This window comes from Mustela nivalis (genome assembly GCF_964662115.1).
Source record: "Mustela nivalis genome assembly, chromosome: 5".
Taxonomy (NCBI): Eukaryota; Metazoa; Chordata; class Mammalia; order Carnivora; family Mustelidae; genus Mustela; species Mustela nivalis.
The window spans coordinates 72,201,408-72,220,282 of NC_139024.1; the positions used below are offsets into that span (position 1 = coordinate 72,201,408).

General features: G+C 35.2%; 1 protein-coding gene across 4 annotated transcripts in view; it reads left to right on the forward strand.

The window, feature by feature from the left end:
* The window catches only part of THEMIS (thymocyte selection associated), a 183,317-nt gene that overhangs the window by 116,773 nt on the left and 47,669 nt on the right, over positions 1-18,875 (forward strand). Inside the window, exon 5 of one of the 4 annotated variants that reach the window (XM_082729876.1) lies at positions 1,170-2,447. The exons of the other annotated variants lie outside the window; for them this stretch is intronic. Coding sequence (XP_082586002.1) covers positions 1,170-1,223 — 54 coding nt within the window. The 3' untranslated portion in view covers positions 1,224-2,447. Of the gene's footprint in view, positions 1-1,169; positions 2,448-18,875 lie in introns of those variants that run through there. 4 annotated transcript variants of the gene reach the window in all.

Sequence of the window (18,875 nt, forward strand, 5' to 3'; positions counted from 1 at the left end):
AAGGAGACAAAAAAGGATGAGTTCTGAGAAAAAATGGGAGAAGTAAATTGTGTAGGTCTTTGTAGGTCAAATGTAGTAATTTTGGCTTAACTTTATGAGACAAGAAGTGATTGGAAGATTGGGTTGGGGTGTGACAATTACATTTTAAAGGACTCTTTCTACTTCTATGCTGCTGTTAATAGGGGAGCAAGGATGGAAACAGGGAAACCAACTAGGGGGACATTGCGATACATGATGCTGCCCTGGGCAGCTACAGGGTAGCAATGGGCGTAACAAAAAATGGTTAGTTGTAGATGTATATGAGAGTACAAAGCAAAAGGCTTTTCTTTCTGGGTTGCATTTTTCTCCTCTTACTTTCAATAAAGAATCATCATTTCATAACTCTCTGCTGCTGACCTTTTAAATTTAGCTTTTCCCTACCTAGATTCTCTTATTAACAGAAGTTTCTTCTCTTGGACTTTATATAGGTATACTTCTTTTTTGAAAATATTGAAAATTTAATTTTAGGGAGCTGTGGTGGAAAAAAATACTGTCTAGAAGTCAGGAGGATGTGATTATTATCCTGGCTGTGTTACTAGTTCACCATGGGATATGGGATAATCTTTACATTCTTTGTTCTTGACTGTAAAATGAGGTTAGGGTAAATTATCTATATTTTCTTTAGCTTAATTATTCTACCAATCTATGATTCTGTATTTATACTCTGGTCAGTAAAGAATTAAAAGTAACAGAAAAATCTTCATTTGTGACCCTTGAAATATCAGCAGATTGCTTTTCTATAGCTGAAGAATTCCTAAGAGAAGAGGAAGTCCAAAAATGAGCTTACAGTATTTTGGGGAAATGGTGGTCGTCCTTTCTCTTTTTGGCAGCTGAAGAGGGGCTTTTGTCTGTAATGCTTGATTTCATGGGGCCTACTTTGTCTTTATAATCCTACATTTAGTGGGAACTTGGTTCCCATTTTCTCTCTCTTTTTTTTTCAACCTTCCGTGAGAGGATTTCCCCCCAAACTGCCTCTTTTTAGAATTACCCTTCCTTATCTCAGTCCTGCACTCCTAAAACCTGATTTGCTGTGGTCATATCACTATATTATATATGCACAGGCAATATTTCCATGCGCCTTTCTATCTGTTTCATCCTAACATTTCCCTATATTTGATAGTCTTCTCCAGATTCATTTCCAGAGCTACCAGGTCCATCCCCATGTTGCCTCCGCTGGGACATAGTGTTCATACGCATCTTGGTCTCTGTTCTCTCTTGGAACCCACAGTACATCTGATTCGTGCCCTGGTGCTGCTTATTCCGCCCAGAAGCTGACTCAGTCTGTTTTGAAACACATATAGCAATATTGTTTCCCATCTCAAGGGCGCTGCATTTGCTTTGACACTGAGAGGCCAGAATTAAGATACTAAGAGACTATGAAATGAAAGGCAGAAATAGCTTGTTCTTGCAAATGGAAAGAAATTCACCCCCATTTTGCTGAAAGCACAAGACCTTTCTAATCAAACATTTGACATCATGACCAGGCTGGAGAAAAAGTGTACCTGTTCAGCTATAATTGGTTCTGCTCACAGAAGTGGATTTCTCATTGTCTGTGCAGCTACAGGAAATATGGTTAATAAAAGCGCATGTCAGCCTCACTGAAGCCGTTCTATAGAGCCCTGCCAGGCCACTCTGCAAAACTGGTATTTCCTATTATGAAAACTAAATCTCAAATCATAGTTAAAAGGTAATCAGTCTTCAAGAGAGTGGTCTATAGGGGTAAGCAGTAATTCAGATTTGATTGGCAACATAGGCTTTTCAGGAAATAGTTCAAAATGAGAAGCATTTGGAGAAAGCCAGAAACTCAGTCCAAAATGATGATTCTCAGAATTTTCTAGCACTTGGGTTATTGGTATATATACCCACACACGTTTTAAGTTGTGCTTTCCTAGGAACTATGATAATAGTACACCGTGGCTTTGTGTACTTCACCTCATTTAGCTCCTATAACATGACCTTGTGATATAGGGATCACTGTCACCATTTCATAGCTGAAGAGGCTTGCCCAGAGTCTCTCAGAGTGCAGCCAGTGTAGGCAGGAGAGCCCAGGCACTCCTTAGGGTCCTGTGGTGTCTCCCAGAAAGGTGATGTATGATCACCTCTAGCAACTTTTCTCCTTGCTTTATATCTGTGTTTATTATTATCATCATGGACAAAGCAGAGCAACAGTATTTTCATCATAAGGTGGTTGTAAAGACAGAATCCAAAGAAATAACACATATCGGGGGGGAAAAAAAATGGGAATTAATGTGACCTCATCTGAAAGCTCAATTTTGTATGCAAATTTCATGATTTGAAATAAAATCACTTCCTCTAGTTGAAAGGCATTGTGAATAGGTACATTAGTAGCATAAGTTTAGAAGCGAGCACATTTTTCTTTTCATACAAAAATGGTGTTGCTCAAAACAAACTGAAGGTTGCTGGGGGGAGGGGGTCTGGGAGAAGGGGGTGGGATTATGGACATTGGGGAGGGTATGTGCTATGGTGAGTGCTGTGAAGTGTGTAAACCTGGTGATTCACAGACCTGTACCCCTGGGGATAAAAATATATGTTTATAAAAAATTAAAAATTAAAAAAAAATCTAATATAAAAAAAATTAATTAAAAAAAATGGTGTTCCTGACACATTGTTGGGGGAGACAGGTGTTGTATGCCATTTTCCTAGTTGGATCTGCACTGAATCTATAGTTCTTTGTGCTAACCAGGTAAACAAAGACTGTGCTATGCCAGTATACCTGTATGTATACAGGCATCACTACTAACTTTTTGTTTGAACTTTATAAAATTAGTGTCGCTCTACTTCTGCTTTGTCTTCCTCTGAGATAGAGCAGAACTGTCTCTAGATATTCCTAACTTCACTCAGGAGAATTTTCCATTTTGGCAAGTAATCAAGCAATCTTGACAACAATTTCCTTGAATTACTTAGGATTTCATTTCTTTCTTTTGCTACTTTGTAAATATTAATATTGATGTACACAGCTTAGCTCCTTTGTTAGACCTGGGATAGTCTGTACTTCAGATACGATGCCTTTCATGAGTGTCTGACTATCCTGAAAAGAAGCTTAATAAGTCTTTGTCTGGGGCTGAACACATTTTCATGACAATTAAAAAACCTCCCAGGGGAAACCAGTTGGATTACATACAGAATTTATCCAGTTTCAGTGCAGAGCTAAATAACTTTAGGACATTTCTAGGCTACATGCCAATCATACTGAATTTATCAAATCATCCATCAATTAGTTGGAATATGTAGATATAACAAAATAAAAGAAACAAAAAACAGCTGTTACTTGAGATGGTCAGACCACGAAAGCATTCTAGACCATTGAAAGAGCTCTGCCTTTTTTCTATTACTAAGATGGGAAGCCATCAAAAGTGGGGGCAGAGATGTGGCATGGTATGATTTATGCTTTAAAAGAATCACTATGGGGGGGGCGCCTGGGTGGCTCAGTGGATTAAAGCCTCTGCTCAGGTCATGATCTCAGGTCCTGGGATCGAGCCCCACATCAGGCTCTCTGCTCTGCGGGGAGCCTGCTTCCTCCTCTCTGCCTGCCTCTCTGCCTACTTGTGATCTCTGTCAAATAAATAAGTAAAATCTTAAAAAAAAAAAAAAAAAAAAGAATCACTATGGGGGCTCTCATAGTGAGAGGTTGCTCTCTCTCCAGACCTCTCCTTTTCTGCCTAAGGGCTTAACCAAACTCTATCATTTCTAGTTAATGATGAACCACCCAGGTCGGTGGCTCAGGTGGTAAAGTGTCTGCCTTCAGCTCAGGTCATGATCTTAGGGTCCTGGGATGGAGGCCCTTGTCAGGCTCCCTGCTCAGTGGGGACTCTGCTTCTCCCTCTGCCTCTCCCCCTGCTCACTATTCTCTCTCTCAAATAAATAAATAAAATCTTCAAAAAAAAATCACAATGGCTGTGAGAGGGTCCTAAATGAAATGAAAATGACTTTGGTATATCAAAGTAAATAAAGTCAACTTTTTTTTCTAATGTTTTGCCATATTCTGGGCAAGTGGGCAGAAGGTAACAAGGATCAAGTAAAATAACCTGGTCTGAACAGAATTTGTAAGATAAAAAATGTATTGTCTAATAACAAGAAAGACTCTCTGAAGCATGATTGTTTTTGTTGTGGGTTTCAAGAAAAGATTTAGGGATAAAAATGTAAAAAAAAAAAAAACCAACCTTATTTTCAGATGAGAACTACAGTCTGAAAATATATTTTAGTATCAAGTTACTGCCAGTAAGTGATTAACTCTAAAAGTTCAGGTAGCTTAGAGTAAGACAATAATTATGAATATCATTGATTTCTTTAATCAAAATGTCAATAACGGTGAAGAAAGCATTTTATTTTTTTCCCATTTACATTAGCCTACCGAACTTTTCATTATTCAGTAATAGTAAGTTGCAAAATAAATCAATACAGGTCACTAGACTGTTTAGCTTCAATCCCTCGATCTGATTGTTGGAAGGCCAGTCTCTGTGAATGCTTTCATGTTTCTTCATGGTCTAAACATTCTGAGGAATGACCACTGGCAAATTTGGTTAAAGGATGATCGAGTAGCAAACATGTTCTGGAAGATACTTATTTTCCTTCAGAGAGATTCAGACTTCTCTCCCTGTAATATTTGCTTGTATCTCAGAATAAAAGCCTCTCCCTCTCCAGATGGGAGGATGGGGCAGTGTGCCAGTCAAGCTCTGAGTGTGATTCTTTTGTGAGTCTTTGGTACAGTCCTTGTGTTTGTGCAAAATCCTCAGTTTTCCCCAAATAATTAGCCAATTATATCAATGCCATTTATTTAGAATGATTTTAGTAGTGATGCCTTTTATAGCCTCACCCGTGCTAAGATGCTCTGTGATAATAAACTGTGTTCTGATTTAGAAACTTTGTGTTTGGGGCGCCTGGGTGGCTCAGTGGGTTAAGCTTCTGCCTTCAGCTCAGGTCATGATCCCAGGGTCCTGGGATTGAGGCCTGCATCAGGCTCTCTGCTCAGAAAGGAGGTCTGCTTCCCCCTCCCCCTCTGCCTACCTCTCTGCCTACTTGTGATCTCTCTCTCTCTGTGTCAAATAAATAAATGAAAAAAAAAAATTTTTTTTAAAGAAGTTTTGTGTTTCCTGTCAGGATATCTATCTGTCTGTCTGTCTGTCTGCCTATCTGTCTATCATCAGTCATCATCTATCCTCCATCTACCTATCTACCTGACACGGTGGCAGACTGACTTCTTATCTTATGAACATTGTCTCAGACTCGTAAATTTCAGAATGAACACTGATGCCTTCCCTTTATGAGGCTTATGCCATGTTGATGTTTGCACAGATGAGGAATGAGACTCATTTTGTGTTAGTTGTCATGATATTCTGTATGTCATTTGTTCTTTCTGATACATTCAAAAAAGAGATCCCAGAAATACTGTGTGTATAAATATGGAGTTCTTCCCACACACATGTTTGCAGGACTGTTGAGATGAATAGGGAAAAGCATTTCCATCGCAGGAGTAATAGGTTTGAATTTCGTCGAAACATACTATTATAATGATGATGTCATAGGAAAACTGTGGTGACTGCAGCAGCACACACCATGGATTGGTGATTTCTGGGGCTTTTTATCTGCATGAATAGATATGCAAGATTTTTGCTTTCTGGCTAAAAAAAGAAGGTGTGGTTTGGAGGAAGTATGTATTCATGCAAGGGTGCTGGAGAGAGTCAGAGATAAATAAAACAAGAAAGTTGAGGGTATTTAGAATATGGAGACTTAACCTGTATCTTAAACTGTATCACAGTTTTAGGAAGATGCAATGTTAAATAATTGCTGCTGACTGTTTTCAATAATTGTCTAGTGATAGGGCCATTCCCAGACTGGGTGGAGTCAAGCTATAAAAGGAGCTTTTCCAGGGAGCTTCCAGATTGGTGTAACAGTGACAATAATCTGAGAGTAAGGTTTTCAAAAAATTTTCTTTACCGTGGTAGGAACATTTAACAAGAAATCTACTCTCTTAACAAATCAAGGGTATAATACAGTATTATTGAATACAGGTACAGTGTTATATGGGTGATCCCTAGAACTTATTCATCTTCCTTAACTGACACTTCATATCCATTGATTAATAATTTTATTTTCCCCTCCTTCCAGCCTCTGGGAACCATGATTCCACTCTTTGATCCTATGAACTTGAGTATTTTAGTTACTGCTTATAAGTAGAATCATGCAGTATTTGTCTTTTTATGACTGGCTTATTTCATTTAGTATCATGTACCCAGGATTCAACTATGTTTTTGCAGATTGCAGAATTTTCTTCTCCTTTAAGGCTGAATGGTATTCCATTATATGCATATACCACATTTTCTTTGTCCATTCCCCTGTCAATGGGTATTCAGCTCGTTTTCACATCTTGACTATTGTGAATAGTGCTGCAATGGATATGAGAATGCATTTATCTCTTTGAGATCCTGATTTCAATTCTATTATATTGAACATTCCCGGAAGCCTTTTGAAACAATAACCAATGGCCAAGCTGTTTAAGACATTATGATTATACTAACTGTTCAGATAAACAGGATGAAAACCATAGTAAAACAGGTTAATTTTGCCTTTTGTTACCTCAGAAAAATAAGCCTGTTTATGCATGTACTTTTTTTTTTTTGAAGATTTTATTTATTTGAGAGAGAGAGCACAAGTTGAGGGACAAGAGGGAGGAGTAGAGGGAGAGGGAGAAGCAGGGTCTTCACTAAGCAGGTAACCCAATGCAAAATCTCAATCCCAGGACCCTGAGATCATTACCTGAGCCAGAGGCAGACACTTAACCAACTGAGCCACCCAGGAGCCACTGTACATTTTTTTTTTTTTTAAGATTTTATTTATTTATTTGACACAGAGGGAAAAAGAGATCACAAGTAAACAGAACAGCAGAAAGGGGGGGGGGGGAAGCAGGCTCCCCTCTGAGCAGAGAGCCTTGATGCAGGTTTTGATCCAAGGACCCTGAGATTATGACCTGAGCTGAAGGCAGAGTCTTAACCCACTGAGCCACCCAGGCGCCCCCTCCTTGTACTTTTTTTAAACATGGTTTATAAAATAGCACTTTTTGAGAGGACTGCCTCAAGGACTAACCATAAAATTTACAATATTTTATAAAATACCTAGAATTATCAGTTACTGATGTTTTTAATAAAATGTTATAAATTTTTTTAAATTTTTTTTAAAGATTTTATTTATTTGACAGAGAGATCACAAGTAGGCAGAGACGCAGGCAAAGAGAGAGAGGGGAGGAAGCAGGCTCCCTGCGGAGCAGAGAGCCCGATGCGGGGCTCGATGTGGGGCTCGATGCGGGGCTTGATGCAGGGCTCGATCCCAGGACCCTGAGATCATGACCTGAGCTGAAGGCAGAGGCTTTAACCGACTGAGCCACCCCAGGCGCCCCAAAAATGTTATAAATTTTTATGACAAAGATGCTTCCTTAAGACATTCCCTACTAAGGGAGAGTGGATGGGGCTCTTTCAGTGCCTTAAATATCAGCAAATTTCAGCCTATCAGAGAAAGCACATGAGAATTTCGTGAATAAGTTTAATGTACAGTCATAATGGCCAGTTCAGAAAATTTAACAACTGTAATTAATTATGAAAAGTAATTAGTTATTTGCCTATTGTTCTATAAATTATTATTTACCTATTTTTTGCCTATTATTCTATAAATTACTATTAAGCATAATAGTAGCATCTTGGTGGTCAGTTAGGTATCTGATTCTTGATCTCAGCTCATGTCTTGTTCTCAGGGTCATAACTTCAAGTCCCACACTGGGCTCCATGCTGGGCATGGAGCCTACTTAAAAAATAATAATAGTAAATATAATATATACATTATATATATGTATATATAAAGCACAATATTCCTAATGATCTTCTTCATTAAAGATATTCTTTTCTTTTGGGTTTAAAGGCTCTGATTTTTGAAAAATGCCTATATTGGTTCAGCAATTTTTCTTCATCTTTAATAATCAAATGAGATATTTTAACTATTACATTTTAAAATTCTTTTCATATATTAAAGATAACACAAAATCAGATCTAAAAGAGAGAAGTATACTAGATACAAAACTTTCTAAGATGTTTCATTCTGAAAATATAATTTATAATGTATAAAATATATATTGATCTATACCTTTAACTCAATCCCAATAAAAATTCAGCTGAGTTCATAAAAATAGAAATTCATTCCAATACTACTAATAAACCCACAGTAATCAAGACACTGTAACACTAGAATAAGGCTAAGCCTAAAATCAATGCTGCATGAAAGAGCAGAGAAATACACACATAAATAGTCAACTGATTTTCAACAAAGTTGCCAACATAATTTAATGGAAATAGATAATCTTTTTATCTAAGGTATTGAAACAACTCGTATTTATGGAACAACTTGATATCAACTAGGAAAAAGGAATGTACCTCTACCTTAAACTTTACACTATACACAAAAAATAACTTAAAATAACTTAATAACTTAAGATGAGTCATAAACCCAAATCAAAAATCCTAAGTTACATAATTTTTAGAAGCAAAAGTAAAATATTTGTAATTTGGGAAGGCAGTTTTGTTTTTTTCTTTAAGATTTTATTTATTTATTTGACAGACAGAGATCACAAGTAGGCAGAGAAGCAGGCAGAGAGAGAAAGAGGAAGAAGCAGGTTCCATGCTGAGCAGAGAGCCTGATGCGGGGCTCAATCCCAGGATCCTGGGATCACGACCTGAACCAAAGACAGAAGCTTTAACCCACTGAGCCACCAGGCACCCTGGGAAGGCAAAGATTTTTAAAAAATAGGAAACAACAAGAATCAACCATTTTTTAAAAGTTAAGTTGAATACCATCAGATGTAAAAAACATTTGCTCTTTTTAAGATGCTCTATTAAAGATGAAAATAAAAAAGCCCTAGTCTGATAGAAAATATTATATACATGTATCATGTATCTAAAAAACATGTGTACTTGTTATACATTAAAAAAATATCTTACAACTCAACAATGAGAGGACAACACAAATGAAAAAAAGAAAGAAAGAAAGAAAGAAAGAAAGAAAGAAAGAAAGAAAGAAAGAAAAATTTGACCAGTTTACAAAGGAAGCATTCAAAATGGTTCATAAATGTTTGGGGAAAAAAAACAAAAAACAAAAAACTGCTCTACATTTAAAATCATCTTTGTCAGTAATTAAATCACAATGGGTTACCAAATAGCTAACGTTAAAAAGACTAACAGGATCAGCTTTTGCTGTGCTTGTGAAGGAACTGGAATTCTCATACAATGCTTATGGGAATTAAATGATACAACTTCAAAAAAAAAACACATGACAGATTTTTTTAAAAAGATTGATATATTTATTTTAGCAAGAAGAGCAAGAAAGAGCGTGAGGGAAGGACAGAGGAGAAGGGAGAGGAGAGAGAGAGAGGATCTCAAGCAGACATTCTGCTGAGCACAGAGCCTAATGTGGGACTTGATCCCACAACCCTGAGATCATGACCTGAGCCAAAGCCAAGAGTTGGATGTTCAACTGACTGAGCCACCCAGGTGCCCCTAGATGACAATTTTTTAAAAGAAGTTCTGTATAAATCTTCTGTAAGACTTTGCTATTCAATTTGAAGGAACTTACTAAGGAAGAATGAAAGTATATATCCTCACAAAGACATGTACAGAAATATTTATATATTCTGTATTTATTGTAACTCCAAACAAGAAACAACCTAATATTCTTTCACAGATGAATTGATAAACATACTGTTATACAGCCATATAATGGAATATTACTCAGCAATGAAAAGGAATACAAAGGCATGAGTCAATCCCAAAAGCATGCAGCTGAGCCAGAGACGTCAGAGAGCAAACAGTAAATGATTCTCTTTTTATAAAATCTAGACAGGCAAAATTGATCTATAGTAACAGAGAGTAGATCATTTGTTGCATGGGTAGGTGGCATTCACTGCAAATGGGCATGAAATAATTTGGCATGGGGGGATAATAGAAAATATAATTTTTTAATTTAGGAAAAATTACCAAAGCCAGAATGTTACCAGTAAAGTATTGTGGCCTCTAGTTCAAGATGAGACCAAAAGTGTGACTGGAAGTTTCTTGAGGCTTCAGAAAATTGTAAAAAAAAGTCTCATTTTTTCTCTCAGTAGAAATTACATCTAAGGCTCTTAGAACATATTCACCCTCTCTGCTGTGAACCTGTGTATCCTCACTATTGGCCCAAAGTAAAGATCCCACTCAGAAAACACGACTGTCATTTTTGTCTCATTAACTTCATTATAATTTATACATAACAAATTCACAAGTTTTAAAAGAATTATAACCATCGGGACAGAAAGGAACAGAGCATTTAAAACATAAAGGCTTTTGAGCCCCAAACTTCTTCCTGGCAGGAACAGGCTGAGAACACTACTCAGCAGCAAACATGAGCTATTTCTTTCTTTCTTTTTCCTTTTTTAAAAAGATTTTTATTTATTTATTTGGGGAGAGGGGAGAGCATGGAAGCACAGAGAGTGATTTAGAGGGACAAGAAGGCTCCTCTGTAAGCAGAGAGCCTGGTGTGGGACTTCACACTGGGACCCTGAGATCAAAGGCCTAAGACCCAAAGGCAGACACATAACTGACTAAACCACCCAGGCACCCGTGAGCTATTTCTTAAGAAAAGAAAATGACGGAGAGCGTAGTGTCAAGACTCCAGATCAGAGGATCATGAGCCAAGAAGGACCATCCAGAAAACATATTTGGGTCTGAAGCAACAGACCCCTGCCTTCTGAGTTAAGTGAAATGGCAACTGTGCTTTGCTTGATCACAGTAATTTTTCCGGTCAGTGGCTTTCAGAGTAGCAACCAATGTTACTCCCATTTTCCTCCTCTTTTTGAGTGGAAACATCTCTTGTGGTTCTCCTGAGCCTCTCACCCCATTGTATGTTGGATATGTGGAGGCCACATAGCCTATTTCCTTACTTCCTTGTCTTCTGATCAAGAGGTGGTCCCCCACAAGTAACCTCAACTACACAAGAACCTAATATCATGTAATCCTGGACTTAAAGTGTAATCCAGAGGTTGAAATGGGGTGAATCTTTGAGGGTTTAGGGAGTCTGGTCAGTGTATGTTGGCAATGGAAGAAGAGATGGGTGTTATCTTTGGTCAGAGGATGAACTGTGGTAGTTATTCTCCAAAGATGGCCTCTGTCGTAATTTTATTAGATTAACATTTTTTAAGTTAAACACTAGGGTGTCAGATGGTCAGCTGAGGTTCAACAAAAGACCACAAGAGAATTGAGATAGAGAAGTCTTTGAGAAAATACATAGCAAGCCAGGAGACACCACAGGGGAGGTCAAAGCAAGGTGCAGCAAAGAGATTGAGAGGACTGGGGCACATGCCTTCATTAGTGTCCCTGGGTGGAGGGCTTGGGGGTTCTCAAATTTAAATTGAACAATTTAAATTTAAGTTTAAATTGCTCAATTTAAAACAAAGAAGAGTGAGGTTTTGTTAAGCTTTGCAGGAGTCTAATTTAAGGAGTTTATGAGGGAAAGGCCCTGGGAGAGAGGGGAGATTTTTTCATGTAACTCTTTGGGGAAGTCATACCCAGAACTTAACGCTGTCCTGTTGGAGAGACCACCAGGATGTCCAGCATCCCAGCAGAGCCTGACTTTCTCTACCAAAGTCCTCTGCCTGTAGTGAGCCATCTTGGACATTGCAGATCAGATAATATGATAGGGAACTGGGCCTGTTGATTCACAGAATGGTGGAGATAATAAAATGCTGTATTAAACCACTACATTTTGAGGTTATTTAATTATGCAGCAGTAGATAGCAAAATAGGTATAAAGGCCATGAATTGTGTGTAAACATGTAAGATTTTATAGAATCAAATGAATAAATTGGCTATTGTAGTAGTTTTACTTTGAACTTGAGTTAATCTTAAACCTTTTATTCTGGCATATAATTATATAACCACTAATAGTAGAGTCTTCTACAGTTGTTGCTATGTTGATTATTATTCCTTACCTTGTTTGGCTTCAAAAAAAGTTGCCTTTTACAATGTTAAGTGACAGTTTAAGCCATTTATAGATCTTGGCAAGGAAGAAGATTCCAGATGTCCTGTGTGTGATGGAACTATCCATAATCTTCTTGTTGTCAATAAAAAATCTTTTAAAATTCTTTATGGAAGTGTAAATTTGTAGCTGCTTATCAGTCAGGAGAAAGCAGATAATTTTTTTATAATAAATAAGAATTTTAAGATCTCTCTGCTTATTTTTAACTGTTTTTTGTATAATGGTAGAAAATGGGGTAAAGAGGCTCATACACATTCTAAAAATGTAAATTCTTCTTTTGGATATTTCTAGTGTACAACTTGCTGTACTAGTAGTCACACTGAATTGTATCCAGAGTCTGTGTGATGATCAGAAACAGCGATCCTTGATGGAAACATCCTGTCTTGAGGCTCCCACATTAGCTTAATTATGTGAGACTATTAAAATAAGCTATATTCTTTGCCTTGTCCCCAAGGAAGTGCATTTTAGGCCAAAGTTTTATTCTCTTACCAGCAGAATCTTGGAATTACCTCTAGCTTCTTAATTATTTTTCTCTCCTCAAAATCATGGTATAAGTAACTTCAAGACTTAAGGTATATCATTTGAATTAGCATAGCTTTATATGACTTTGAATTCTGGAACTTATCCAGTGTTATCAACTTGACTTAGTATAGCTTCATTTGTCTGTTAAGTAGTTCATGACTGGCAGAGCCAAGAGGAGTCTAAAAAATGCATTTTACTTCTTATAGGATAAGAGTTCCTTGAAGACTGAGTTTTCCTACCCTTTTAGTGAACCACCTAAGCAAAAATATTGTATCTCTAAATCATTCATCAAAACTGCTTACACTTTTAGACTTCTCTGGGACTGCAAACATCAAAATCACATTAGAATTCAAAGGTATGGCTGTTGTTTTCAGAAAAGAAGTCACAGAAATTAAAATCTATTGAAAAGAATACTTATTAAAAGAAGGGTATAATCTGTGGAATGGAAGATATTCGAGTGATTCTGGCTATACAGAAATGAAACCATCACATCCAAGCTTTCTTTCTTTCTTTCTTTTTTTTCCCCAAAAAATGACTCCAAAAACTTAATCTTTAACCAATTAAATTTTTAATAAAATACTTTATTAGTTCAAATATATGGGCTCTTCCTTAAAAATCCTCCATGAACAAATGAACAATACTTCTTGAAAATAATGGGCAAATTATAGGAGTAGAAAATTTACAGAAATAAAAAGGACCAATAAATACATAAAGCAATTGTTTATCTCAATAAAGATAAAAATTATTCAAATTTTAAAATAAACTATTTAATTCATCAAGGACAAAATAAAAATAATAAAGATAAAAATAAATTCTATTGTATGAAGAAATAGCTTCTCTTCTGCTCCTTATGAATAATTTTTTGACCTAGCAATTCTATTTACCACTATCTGTCTTAGAAATCCACCCCCCATGGGTACATTCATAAGAAGAATCATTGTTGCGTTGTTCCAAATAATGAACATATGGAAGCAATATAGATATCTATGAATAGAAGAATGATTATATAATCTAAAAATATCTATACTATGCATTTTGAAATAATGAGACAGATGTAGATGTAGTGAAAAGTGTCCAGGATGTATTACTAAGTGAAGAAATAAAATTGTAGAATGAAATACACAGTATTTTCCATTCATTAAAAAAAATCACAAAACAAAACTACTTATTTTCATATGATCTTTCTTGTATTCTGATACATATATATGATGTGATACACACATATTTTTCTGAAGGTAGTGACCCTGAAGAGGAGGGAGGGAGAAATAGTGAAGTAAAGGCTATGCATATATTCATTTTGTAATTATGCAGAAATAAAAAGAATGGGAAAAAATCCAAAGTACAACTTAAAAAAATCCCATCTTTGGTTTTAAACTATGCTTAGGTGAACCATAATTAAACTATGCTTAGATGAACCATAAATAATTAAACACTTCTGTAGTTCCAAATTTCAATGTGAGGTTAGTAATTACTATAGAATATAAAGGTAGTTTGTAAGGTCCTTTATCTAATGGAGCAGAAATAAAATCTTCTTAAGCCAAGGAAATAAGCATGATTGGCACTAGAGAGCAAAGCCTGGGTATGGGCTTAGTAACATTGAACAGGTTGCTTCACTTCTGTGCCACTCTTCCTTTACTTATAAAATGGGGAGATGATATATACCTTATAAGTTCCTGGCGGAGATCAAAGAATATATTGTAGGAAAACATTTCATACACTGCCAAGCATGTAAGTCCTCAGATATTGGCATGTGTTTTCATTTATTCACAATAAATATAACTAACTTAGAAATTTAAATGACTGATTAGAACAAAGTGAAAAAAGCTCAGGAGCACTAATTCTAATGATTTTTCCAATTTAATGGGAGCCTTAAAAATGTTAGTTTTATTTCATTCTATTTTTTTCCTTATTAAACCTTTTATTTGAAGTATAGCTTTAAGAAATCAAATGATTCTTCAAAGTATAATTAATGTTTCCATCTTCCTGCAGAGCCATAAGTTGACTAAAATTTAGAGAGCCACTTAGGGAAAAAAAGTCAGTAAAGTGAATTGGAAATGAATGTTGTTTTCTGATGATGTATTTGAAACCCTGTAATATTTGCATTTTAGATTCAACTCAACTTTGTGTTCTGTAAGATGAAAAGATTCTTCAGGGTTGACTATGTGGTAAGCAAGCAAGATTGATTATGTGCCATTGGAAGCTAAGATCAGGACTGCCAAAACAATTAGAACCTGCTAGTAGAAAGCAAAGCCAATACAATGAATACAAAGTGATACTTTTACATTGGGCATTGAGGTATATCCAGGCAACTTTGCAGAAATATGAGCAACTTGGGGTTTTTGTTTAGCAACATTTTAATATTTTTGAAATTGTTCAATTTCTGATCTGAATAATTGTCTGAATGCATAAATAATTCAGCTGCTATTGTGTTGTAATTTTAATACTCTGAATTTTAAAAATATAATTAACACTGTTTGGAGATCTCTTTTGCACTTTGCTTTTATTCTTTTACAAAAGAAAGTTCCCTTGTCTTTTTCTTTTTGGAGGAAAAGGCATACATATTTTAAAAGGAAGTGGTAATTAGCATCCCTATTCTATTGTTTTCATTGGAAAGTATGGTTTCTTTTTAGGTAAGCCAACACTCCCTTCAGATTACAAAACTGATGATGAAGCAAAAATATTCACACTTTGAAGTCAGAAGGAACAGCTTGCTGGGTTGACAGAGGCAAGTGGAGGGAAATGTGCCTGGAGTTGCTAACGAATCCAGAAACACAGCATGGCATTTAAGTTAGTTAGAAGGGATGGAAAATGAATCCCTGGAATACAAATAATGTTAGCTAACATTTATTTCGCTCTGCAAATGCACTTCTCTAATTAAATGAAAGGAACATAATATTCTACCAATTTATAATCTGCATGAATGGAAAAATCATTAAATACCTAGGCGCAGAACTAAATAGGGGGAATTGTGTTTGTGTGCATTTATGTGCTATAGTTCAGAGAAAGAGATGGTAAGAGGAAAGCGGGAGATATGTCTGTGAACATTTGGAGGTTCTAACAAAAGCCATTAATAAAGAACTCATCAATTGTTATATTGAAGCTGTTGAAGAACATATTATACATATTTACTTACCTGAGAAGGAAATTCTCTTATTTCTAGAAGTAGATTAGAAAAGGGGCTAAATATGTGTCTAATAACCAACTATTTTTTTTATCAATAGAATCATTAAACATTATTTAAAGCAAAGACAAATATTGATTCATGGCTGATGTTGCAGTCAATAAATCTGTTGGTCATTGCATCAGACAAACATTAAAGCTACATGGCATGTGTGAAATTCACTTAGGGGATTCCTGGTGGGCATCACAAAGACATAAGCAGTTATTAGAAGGGCTAAAACTCAGAAAGATAACAGGCTCATTGGATGAGGATTAAGAGTTTATTAGAATTCTTATATTAACCGACCATGGAGAGAGAAAATGAAGGAGTGATTTCAGATATGTCCCACAAATTGAAAGTCATGTGAGCAGGTGCTCTGAATTTTGGATACTAAATTTTGATCTATTTGCTTCTACATTAGCCACTCAATAAAGCCTTGCTCTGGATTGCACAAACAAGGTTTAATAATAATTACATACTTTTCCAACGAATGCTATAATAGTTAACTAGCATTAAAATATACCACAATACAATTCAATTTCAATTAAATCGCTTGAGTAATCCTTTACATTTGGTCTTAATTTCTTTTCATTATTTTGCAAACAATCTTTGGGCACAATAACATGTAATAATTTGTAATTTACCACAACTGAAATTGAATCTCATGCTTTGAAGTTGGCTGGGGTTAGCTTCCCATCCCATTTTTTCTAGTTGGCAAACTATGTCAACTTGGGCTTAATTGTTCTCTCTTCATCATCTTCTAAATAGTTACACTCATGACATAATGGAAACTTTGTTGCTTTGTGAAATAGTTTCCAGAAAATAACTGGATGATAATGTTGGTGAGCAGTATAAGAGACCTAAGAATAACAGTTCTTATCTCTCAAACAGCTTTGTACATGATTTTGGCCTTGTGTTTGTAGAACCGTTAAGTGTCTGAAGAGATCTACTTATATTTTTTTTTTCCTGCATTTTGGATTGCTAAGGAATAAATTATGTGCCATCATAGTACTCTTGACTTTGAGAATTCTTGAAAGTCTCAGGGGGTATCCCTTAAGAGTGGGAGACCCTTAAGGGTCTCCTATAACAGGATAGATTTATGAGACACTGTAGTTTACATGAAACTTTAAAATTCACAGTTAAGGAGGTTTCCCTAGTGGTGGCCCATACAAAAGGAGATGTCAGAACAAAACATAGTATAAACTCCTATTGCAGTTGGGGGTTCTGATTTTGTGATAATGAGGAAGACAGAAAGCAAAACAAACAATAACCCTTATACTAGTCTCTTCAGGAAAAATAGACTTAGAACAACTTCTGGAAATTTAAAATAAAAGGTGAGAAAATATAGATACAGATGGAGTGAGAGAATACAGAGTAAAACAAATGTACAAATCTGTTACTGAATCACATTGTAATTACCAGTGATTACCACTGCCTCCAGTTAAGGCCAGCATGCAATACCCTTCTTTGGGGCTTGTCCTAGATCTTATCCAAGTGCAATACTTTAGGAAATAGGGTCTTAAAAAGTCAAGATAAGGGAAAGTGTCAATGGATTAGTCCCATTAAGTCCTTCTCGGAGACTATGCTCTCTCTCTCTTTACTTAATAATTAGTTTATTTTATGTTTTAATCTTGTTGATCACAGGATTCTTCTGCAAGCATACATTCCCTAACCACCTTTACTTTTTAATATTTTAACATTTCTTTACTATTAACTTTATCTCAAAACTAAAGGAAAGGTACTGAAATAAAAGAGCCCCAAGTTTGCAGACTTTAACTAAATACAAAATAATAACAATAATAATAATAATATTATTATTGGGAAATGACCATGGAAAAATGTACAGGAAATGCCTGTGGTCCTGATTCAGTCTTTACCTCATAGGAGTTTTATGAGTATTAAATGGGATGGAGTATGTACTATATCAGGTACTTAGTAAGCACTCAGTAAATGTTATCAGTAATTAAGGCCTCTGTCAGGCAATCTTAGGATACAGATAATGTTGCACACTACCCTGTGTCTTTCCCTGTGATAAGATACGTTTGTGCTCTCATTTATCTATTTCTAAATTTAATCTAAATTGAACCAGCATTTAAGAATGTGTAAAATTGGTCTATCATGTCTCCTCTCAGAATTATCCATTCATTAGTGCTATAATGTAAACCACAAACATTAGTCATATATGCAATTTTAAGTTTCCTAGTAACCATATTAAAAAAAAGGTGAAATTAATTTGATTTATATGCTTTAGTCTGTTATTTATAAAATAAAAGTAATTTCATTTATTTATATGTAATCAATATAAAATTACTAGTGAGATCATTTACATTCTTTTAAGTTAAAAACTTCTTTAATTAAAAAAAAATGTAGTGTTTATCTTATACTTACATCTCAGTTCATACTGGCAATCAAGCATTCAGTAGCCACATGCAGCTAGTAGTTATATACCGGATAATGCAGACCTATACTAAATAAAGGAAGCCCTCTCTAATTCCGTAATTATAATTTATTATGAATAAATAAATATAACATAAATAGGCATAATATTATCATAGTTTGTAATTTGCAATTATTTAAGTTTAATATAAATTTATTATTTAATATATTAAATGTTTTTAGTTTAGGAAATTCCTAGATTCTGACACTGTAACCAATTTCTGTATGTAACACATAGATATTTATAAGGAAATATCTAATATGCCTTTTGTCCTTTAGTACATTTCTTTTGAGACTTGTTGGCATCTCTAGCATTGAATTCTTTTGTTAGTTAGGTATTTTGTAAGTCCTTAAAATGTATGTAGAACTACACCAACTACCCAAGTATCCGATTTAAAGTATACAATTTAGATTAAACATTCTTGTAAAATTTTATTATGATTCTGATGTTACTTAAACAATAAGTAATTAAAATAAAAAATTAACCATTTTTTCCCATGAAATGATTTAATAATTCTTTCTTTCTAACATAAATGATTTGTCCGTTCATTCTTCTATACACGCTAAACTTGTTTCAAGTCATATAATTGTTTATATATTTGCCTTCTTATAAGAGATATTTTATTTTATTGAGCCTTAACATTATACATCAAGT